General features: G+C 40.9%; 1 protein-coding gene across 3 annotated transcripts in view; it reads left to right on the top strand.

Annotated features, from left to right (window-relative positions):
* The window catches only part of APBB3 (amyloid beta precursor protein binding family B member 3), a 283,221-nt gene that overhangs the window by 64,787 nt on the left and 209,009 nt on the right, over nt 1–9,425 (top strand). For 2 of the 3 annotated variants that reach the window (XM_040344808.1, XM_040344807.1), the window contains one exon: nt 4,445–4,619. In XM_040344808.1, coding sequence (XP_040200742.1) covers nt 4,571–4,619 — 49 coding nt within the window. In that variant the 5' untranslated portion in view covers nt 4,445–4,570. Of the gene's footprint in view, nt 1–4,316; nt 4,620–9,425 lie in introns of those variants that run through there. The other variant, XM_040344809.1, reaches the window with a different exon arrangement.

Raw genomic sequence — 9,425 nt, 5'->3', positions numbered from 1 at the left:
TCCTGGGCTGAAAAAGCAGGGGCCTCCTGGGAGCAAATCCGCAGTGCCGCCACCTGGTCCAGTCAGCATACTTTCCTGAAGGACTATCGTGTGGAAATGTTGTCACAGCAAGACTTGACTTTCGGTCTGAAGGTCCTACAAGCTGTGGTCCCACCCTGAAGGTAGGCCTGTGTTTACTTGATTATCCTCTCAGGTGTGCCATCCTGGAAGGTGATGGGAGAAAACCTACGTTAGACTTACCGGTAACGGTATTTCTACAAACCTTCCAGGATGGCAGGCCTAATTCCCACCCTATGTGGAGGGAAAAGATAAGCTAAACGCTAGGTGGTAAGTACCTATACGGAACAATGTCCCTTGTGAACCAGTTCGGGATTACTTTATTACATACTGGGGTTCAAGGGGAAGGGTGGGGACTTATAACAAGCTGACAATTGATAGTGTTTCCTGTAGTGTTTCCTGTAGGGAGGAGCCCTCATCTCTCAGGTGTGCCGTCCTGTTGGGTTCGCAGAAATACCGTTACCAATAAGTCTAATGTAGGTTTTCATGAGGCATGGCTACCACCAAGATGGCTGGGCATGTCTGAGAAGAGCTCCACAAGAATCTGTTGTAATCCTGCATTCCCTTGCCAGGTCTCTGCTGCTAAAAGACAAGTATCATTCTGGCATCAAAAAGATCTTGAAAAATGCTTTCGGTGGAAAAACATTAGAATTGTGAGTCTACCCAAAAAGGCTTAGGGTCAAAATCCTGGGGACTTTGTGGAAGCCTGACTCAACTCTACATTCCTTGAGGCCAGCTTCTCTGCTGCCTTTGCTGTTGAAAGGGCCCACAAAGTGCCAGCAAAGCCTCCCAGCCTGGCGCTGCTCCACAGCCCCTGCTTGCTAGATTGCTCAATTGCAAGGATCGTGATTTTATTCTTCGCAAAGCCAGGCAAAAAGTCTTATTTCCAGACTTTTTTCAGGCTCGACAACTCATACCTCTCAAATGGATTTCACCTCCTGCTCCTTCTTTTGAGGAGTTGGTACTGGTTTTCCTAGGGATTTTCCTACATCGGGGAACACTGAACAAGTTTAGGCTCGATTCGACTCAATGCTTTTTGCAGAAACGCACCACAGTCCAATTAACAGGGTTTCCAATAGGACACGTTCACATTATGCTTTTTTCAGCCACTACATTTTTGGAAAAGGTTTAGGGACTTTTTTAAAAGCAAAACAATAGACTTCAATAGAGACGCAGCAGAAAAAATGTAGTGCGTTTTTTGCCGCGATTTTACTACTTTACTACGGTTTTGCCACGTTTTGCGTTTTTTTGAATCCATCCAACAAATTGGCCACAAAAAGCATAAAAAATGCATTAAATGTGTCAAAAAGCACTGCAGATACGGATCAAAGGCAAGCTGCATAAGTGTGAATCGGGCCCAATGGAGAAGCTGCAGAAAAGCATGTAGTGCATTTTATTAAAAATACAAAACTCATAAAAAAAAAAAAGGCACAAACAATGTGTAAAAAAAAATGTATGTGCAGAAAAGCAAAATGCACTGAAAAAAAAGGGATCAAAAGCAAACTGCATAGAACTGTAGAACTTTTTTTTTTTATTATTTGTAAATGGATTAACTGCTAGGTTTTTACAAATGTCTTTTTAATGCTTTCTACATTTACTATGTAAAGGTCAAGTACGTGATTATGGAATGTTTGTGGTGTTTTTGTTTTATAAAATTTAATAAAAAGGCATTTATGAAAAAAAAAATATTCTTTTAGATGGTTCTCTACCTTACCTAGAGAATGTTTAATCTCTATTAACCTCACTTATTAACCACTTCAGCTCCGGAAGGTTCGTGATCAGGCTGTTTTTGCGATACGGCACTGCGTTACTTTAACTGACTACTGCGCTGTCATGCGATGCTGTACCCAAATAAAATGCATGTCCTTTTTTTCTCCACACATAGAGCTTTCTTTTGGTGGTACTTAAACACCTCTATGGTTTATTTTTTACTTTCTGCTATAAAGCTCATCCAATAAAAAAAACAGATTTCTTCATCAATTTAGGCCATTTTGCTACATATTTTTGGTAAAAAAAATCTATTAAGCATATATTTATTGGTTTGCGCAAAAGTTATAGCGTCGACAAACTATGGGATATATTTATGGAATTTTTATTAATTTAAGTTTACTAGTAATGGTGGCGATCAGCAGCTTTATAGTGGGAAAACGACATTGTGACAGACAAATCAGAAACTAAGTGACACCTTTGACACTTTTTTTATGGGACCAGTGCTAAAAAATATGCACTGTAACTGTACTAATGACACTGGTTTAATATCATGGGCTATCAAAGGATTAAATGTGTTCCTAGGGAGTGCATGCTAACTGTAGGGGGGGGGGGGTTCTCTTACTTTGGGAAGGCAGAGAGTCTTGTTCTTGCTTAGCAGAAACACAGTATCACGACCTTCCCTACTGACAGAACGGCAATCTGCCTTGTTTACATAGGCAGACCGTCATTTTGCTTCTCTCGGGAACATTCAGCGGGTTCCAGAGGACATTGAGTCCGTCGGACCCACTGATTGGCTCCCACTGTGTCCATTGACGGTGGGAGTGGGTCGCCGGACACGCGTGTGCATGCCTCAGCCTCAAAGTGCAAAATCGCTTACCTGTACGTGATTTTGCACAGGAGTGCTGCATTGCTGCCGTATATGTACTGTATATGGTCGGAAAGCAGTTCAAGTGGTTCTTATGGCAGAAAGGGTTTTTTTTCCCCTTGATGCATACTATGCATTAAGGTACAAAAAAAACGTTTTGCATGCAGATCCCCCTTATACTTGTCTGAGGCTGATGATCTGCCCAGCGATGTGCACCAGAGCAAAGTCTGTCCCGGCTCACTCCCTCCTCATTGACTCAGACACAGCAGTGGGAGCCATTGTCTTATGGACCCACAGAGCAGGGCTCGGGAGCAAGCACGCAAAGGTGCTCATATAGCAAGTGAATTTGGGCTGTTATGAGAAAAATGGTATGACATGTTTGTTTTAAAAAAAAAAAAAAAAAATTAAGCATTTACAATCACTTTAAAATTCTTGATAGTTATAAGAACAATGTTCTAGTTCACTTGCCCTAAATAAATCTCTTTTCTGTTTCTTCTTCCATTGGCTTGCAACAGTTTGAGCTTAACTTAAAGCAGAACTAAACCCTTCTATCCTTTACATCCAAGAAAGCTGCCATCTAGCCTCTGATTGATCTGCAGTTGCCATGGTGCAGCACATGTGATCAGTTATGACATTAACAATTTGACAGTTCAGTGGAGAGCACAAGCAACTGTGATGGTTCTCTTTCACAACGTGTCTTGAATGTAACTGTTTTGGGAAACAGTTAAAGCAGAACTAAACCCTCCTATGCTTTACACTAGTTTACAGCCAAGGAAGCTGTCATATTAGCATTTGTTTGATCTGCAGTTGCTTGCACGTGTGATCATCTATGAACCAGCCATTTGATGGCTTGACAGTTCAGTTCTGTTGAGAGCTAACATAAGCACATTAGTAACCGTAACTGCTGTGCAAGGCATGCCTCAAATGTAATTGTTTTGGGAAACAGTTAAATCAGTGGGTTTAGTTCTGCTTTAAATTGATGGGATTTGTTCCACTTTAAAGCCCAGCCAGCCAATTAGAAAAAACAAAAACAAATGGGTCGGTGATGTGTAATTCAACATAGATAATGTATATAAGATGGATTACATTTTCATTAAATATGCAAATGTTCCTAATAAAGTGATACAGCTATTTTAACATGCAGCATTGATTTGATTACACAATTTTGCTTCCCAAAGACCTCACAATATTCCTATAACATTTGGAACGTATTCACGGTCCTTTGTTGACATTTAGATTATATGTTCAATAAATCTCCTATTCAATTTCCTTTGGTCAACATGTATAGCTACAATTGTATTGGTCCATTATTGCGCATCTTCCTGCTCGCCCTGGAGATCCTGCAGGTGGAACTAAGGCTTCTAAATATAGTACAGTTCTCAAAGGAAGGACCACAACGCGCTCTCTCAATGGGGGGACTGCCTTCCATGGTAAAATTGTACCTTCATTAAGCTCTAATAAAAATGTAAGCTAATTTTAATCACAGTAGCATATAATGTTTATAGATTATTAATTTATTTTTTATTGTAATTTCTGAGCTACCCCTGCTTTGCTGAATGTACTTGGTGTAGGAATGTCTGATTGAATCCATAGAATGTGTTACACTGAGCTAGTGTACAAGAGCATCATTCATCAGCACTGGACAGCTCCTCCCAGATTGCAACTCCCACTAACAGCTCACTCCTGCCTCTCCTCCCAGCCTCTGCTTCCCTCTTTCATTATTGCTTTTCTCCAGTCCAGTGCACACTGTACATGTCAGTACCACATCCTTCTCGCAGATGAGTGCTGATGACTTTTCTACTCTGTTTGCAGGCTGATCTATGAAGGAGATCACACTCTCAACATCCCCCTGCGTGTTCTATTTTACCCATCGTATTGGAATTTTGCAGAGGTTGGACACCATCCGCCTGTTGTGACTAAAGACCTGGCTCTCTGAAGATGCTGGGCAAGGATTACATGCTTGCTATCATTATTGTTAATTATGACGGTAAGTTCATTCGATTATTCGGTCTGGAATGCCCTGTAGTCTCTTAAACACTATGCACAAGAAATGAGTTGCCTTACAACCATTATTAGTTAAAGATTTGCTGTATCTATGCAGACTTTCATGATGGCTTCCTGGAACATCAGGTGAGATTACATGTACAGTATACAAACCCAGAGGAAACGTTGACTGTATCACTTTTTGTTTCCAAAAACAATTGTTTTTTTTTTCAAATTGCAAACCAATGGTGTGTATACTTCTGTATGACTACAGCTTATGAAATAGTTTACTGTGTGTTTGTTTATATGTTTTCTTCTTAATAAATAGACAGATTTAAACCAAAAACTTATTATTTTGATGTTGACCATGAAGATGCAGATTTTGATGTTTTTTGCATTAAAATCTCAACTTCTTTAATCATAAGGACTGACAGCTATAAATGACAATCATGTATATTAGATATACAACAAAACAAAAAGTTTTATAAATCACTAAAAGTGTCAGTTCATGGAAAACTGATATTTCAGCGGGGGGAGACTGCTAGCAGGTTAACCTTTCCTGGCAGTTATACCTCTTAGAAAATCTGGTTCCACTTCCAGCATTTATGCATGTGGAGGTCTCAGTTTTTTTATTCAATTTTTTTATAATTTTATTTCATGCAAAATGTAGCAGGAGTTAAACACTATGCTGAGAAGGGCTAAGGAACAGCTCCAACTGAGTCCTCTCCATTGCAGTCTGTTATGCCCTGTACACACGATCGGTTCATCCAATGAAAACTGTCTGATGGATTTTTTCATCAGATATCCGATGAAGCTGACTTTCATCAGTCGTGCCTACACACCATCGGTTAAAAAACGATCATTTCAGAACGCGGTGACGTAAAACACAACGACATTCTGAGAAAAATGAAGTTCAATGCTTCTGAGCATGCGTCAAATTGATTCAGAGCATGCATGGATTTTTAACCGATGGGACGTACCCACAGACGATCGTTTTTTTCTATCGGTTAGTTAACCATCAGATAATTTTAAAACAAATTCCTAGTTTTTGAACCGATGGATAAATAACCGATGGGGCCCACACACGGTCGGTTATTCTGATGAAAACGGTCCATCAGACCGTTTTCATCAGACAAACCGATCGTGTGTACGCAGCATAAGGGTTGCAAGCATGCAGTGTATCATTCATCTCACCTAAGTCCACTCAAAACTGATATATCAGTAGACTGACTCATCTAGATTATTCTACTTTAAATTGTAATGCCAGCTTTAGGAAAAATTTATTATTTATGATATCACATGCACCATAATTTGTCTGCAGGTTATTTTAAAACTGTGTTGTGCCCAACGAGGAATGCTCAGGTTTAAAGTGACACTAAACTCTTATTTAAAAAAAATAAAATAAATGTGTGTGTGCGTATATAATATAATATATACATATATTATCTTCTATTGCTCTCAGCCTCCTCCAAATCTACAATTCATTTTGTTTATTGCCATGATCCAGCTTCCTGATTAAACGTGGCAACATTCGTTCCCCATGGTCCCACTGTATGTAGGAACATAGCCACCCTCTCTTGCTTGCTCTTCCGACTATGGCTTTGAACTATGGGATGTATAGTGTGCATAGAACAAAACATATAACTGCACTGCTTCGTCCAAACATATGGAAGTGAGGGGGGAAAGGAGAGGTTCAAGAGTTTATGGTAGACTATACAAGGAGGCCAAAAAACACAGTAAGAAATATTTTCATGAAAAATAGATTACAGGGCGATTAAATATTGGCTTTGTATGGATTATATTTGGAGAAAAAGAAGGTTTGTTTAGTGTCACTTTAACTTGTTTCCAGAGTAGTCTAATGCTGTCTACTGTTACCTACAGTTAACTCTGGAATGTTCACATTCCAGTCCATTTACAGTTCCTACTTGGTATCAAGTAAAACTGAAATAGATCCCAATAAACACAGTGGATTTTCTTAAAAAAAATAAACAAATATTAGATCTAAGGCAGAAAAGGTAATAGCCAAGGTTATCTAACAGAATCGTCATTGTGATGAGGCAACTCCATTAAAAATGGTTTTGGTTTTGCTGCATGTGGGGTCTTGCCAACACAAGTTATGAACGGCTGGGGATCATGGGCAATGACATTTACTGGAGGTGGACCCCTTCAATGATGTCAGTCCAATGTCAGCAGCATTATTGGCATTAAGCCACCTTTCAGTGGCTGAGAGCAATAACCAAGGTTGTAAACAGAAATATTTGTATGTGCATGTTTACAATTGTGTATGTGTACATAATTATAACTTTCTTTCTCTTGAAATGTATTTATAGTAGTGCCATGAACATATTTTTTTTTTTTTTTTTTTTTTATATATATATATCACTATAATGTCGGGGGCCATAAAAAGACATTTCATTGCTTTTGGTCTCATTTTTGCTCAAGTATATGGACACCAAATGTATTTTTGGGGGGTTTTCATGTACCAAAAACAAACAAAACCAGCTGATCTGTGCTTTTTAAAGACTACCATGGTCTGATATCTTAATGGCTAGAAGATTGGCAAGTAAAGATGGGCTGAACACCCCCCTTTTCAGTTTGCAGCAGAACTCCTGAACAGGGGAAAAGTTCTAACCCAAACGACAAACCCCATTAAAGTCTATGGAAGCCAAACAGGAAAAATCAAGTTACCATTTTTAAGGCTTATATGCAAGTAATTGGCCGTAAAAGGAGTATAAGGGTCTGGGTCAGTGCTTTAAGTGGGCCAAAAGAGGTGCCGGTACTCTATTAGGCGCCGGTGCTCCCCCCCCCCCCAATACTGATATATATATATATAATGAGCTCTCATGGAGGTAACATGGAGGGAGGGAGCTAACAGAAATGAAAATTGTCCATCACCACCAATAAAATGGTATTTCCAATTGCCATCAAATTACGTTTTTTCCTGACCTACCTTGTGGCAGCAGAGCGAGGCAGGCACTGAAGTCGGCGGGCAAATGGGAGGTCTGGTCTAGCACGCGGCCTGGCTCCGCTGCTCTCACAGTAACTGACTGACTCGTCTCCACCCCCGGGAGCAGGCTGAGCTTGACTCAAGCACGTAGCCGACGCCGCCCGCACGGCCGCGGAGACTACAACTCCCATGATAATTAGCGGCACTGTGGCGACGTCACATGACAATAACAGTCATGATTCCGTCATTCAGCGCCGCAGACGGATCGCGGACAGTCGCGGCGGCTATTGTTTCGCGGTCTGTCTGCAATACAAACAGACAACATTACTTGGGGGGGCACACAGTAAAATTGGGGGAAACCCACGTACTGGGCGCACGGAGAGGTGCTGGTACTCTCCAGGGCCATTTTTGGAAGTGGCGGTACTGAGTACCGCCGCGTTCCAGCCCACTTAAAGCACTGGTCTGGGTACTATTCTTGGGGACATGTATCAATGAAAAAAAATGTTTTTAACCACTTGCGGTCCTGCCGCACAATGATTAACTTCGACAAAATGGCACGGCTGGGCACAAGGGCATACATGTACGTCCCCTTTAAGAGCACAGCCGTGGGTAGCGCAGCACGCCGCCGGCAGTGCGCTCGCGACCCGGTCCTCTTCTCAGTGACTGTCCCCGCGGGAACAGCAGACGCGATCGCCACCGGTGTGTCCCGCGATCGTGTCAGAGGAAGAACAGGGAGAGGTAAGTGTAAACAAACCTCTCCCCGTGCTTCCTAGTGTGGCTGCCACTGATCGTCTGTTCCCTGTGTTAGGGAACGACGATCAGTGACGTCACACACACAGCCACGCCCCCCCACAGTAAGAACTTCACCCCTACAGCGCCCCCTCCTGGTTAACCCCTTCACTGCCAGTGTAATTTTTACAGTAACCAGTGCATTTTTATAGCACTGTTCACTGTAAAAAAGTCAATGATCCAAAAATGGTGTCAAGTGTCCGATGTGTCCGCCATAATGTCGCAGTCACGAAAAAAATCTCTGATCGCCACCATTACTAGTAAAAAAACAAGTTTTATAAAAATGCCATAAAACTATCCCTTATTATGTAAACCCTCTAACTTTTGCGCAAACCAATCAATAAACGCTTATTGCGATTTTTTTATTTTTTATTTTTTTTTAACAAAAATATGTAGAAGAATACGTATCGGCCTAAACTGAGGGGGGGGGGAAGTTTTATATATTTTTTTGTGGGATTTTTATTATAGCAAAAAGTAAAAAAATATTGCATTTTTTTTCAAAATTGTCGCTTTATTTTTGTTTATAGCGCAAAAAATAAAACCCGCAGAGGTGATTAAATACCACCAAAAGAAAGCTCTATTTGTGGGAAAAAAGGACGCCAATTTTGTTTGGAAGCTACGTAGCACGACCGCGCAATTGTCAGTTAAAGCGACGCAGTGCCGAATTGCAAAAAGTGGCCAGGTCCTTTACCTGCATAACAGTCCGGGTCTTAAGTGGTTAAAAACATTTTTTTCAGGAGCAGTGATTTTAATGATGCTTAAAGTGCAACAATAAAAATGAAAAAATCCTTTAAATAAAGTGCCTGGGGGTCCCCTTGGTCTGCCTGTAAAGTGGTGCATCTGTAGCATGCATAGAACACGCTGCAACAAAAACGTTTCTAAAGGAAAAAAAAAACGGGTCAAATCACATTGAGCCCTGGTTCACACTGGTGCGTTTTGAAATGCAATTTGACATGTCAAATCGCATTTCAAATGGTCGGCATTTGTCAGCAATTGCACCGATTTAGGATGGTGCAACGCCGCATCTGTGGTGCTGCACGGATTTCCAAAAACCTGCACAGATGTCTCTGAAAA

The sequence above is a fragment of the Rana temporaria genome, chromosome 3, assembly GCF_905171775.1.
Source record: "Rana temporaria chromosome 3, aRanTem1.1, whole genome shotgun sequence".
Lineage (NCBI taxonomy): Eukaryota > Metazoa > Chordata > Amphibia > Anura > Ranidae > Rana > Rana temporaria.
The sequence above is the reverse complement of the archived record's forward strand: the minus strand, read 5'-3'. Positions and strand labels throughout refer to the sequence as shown.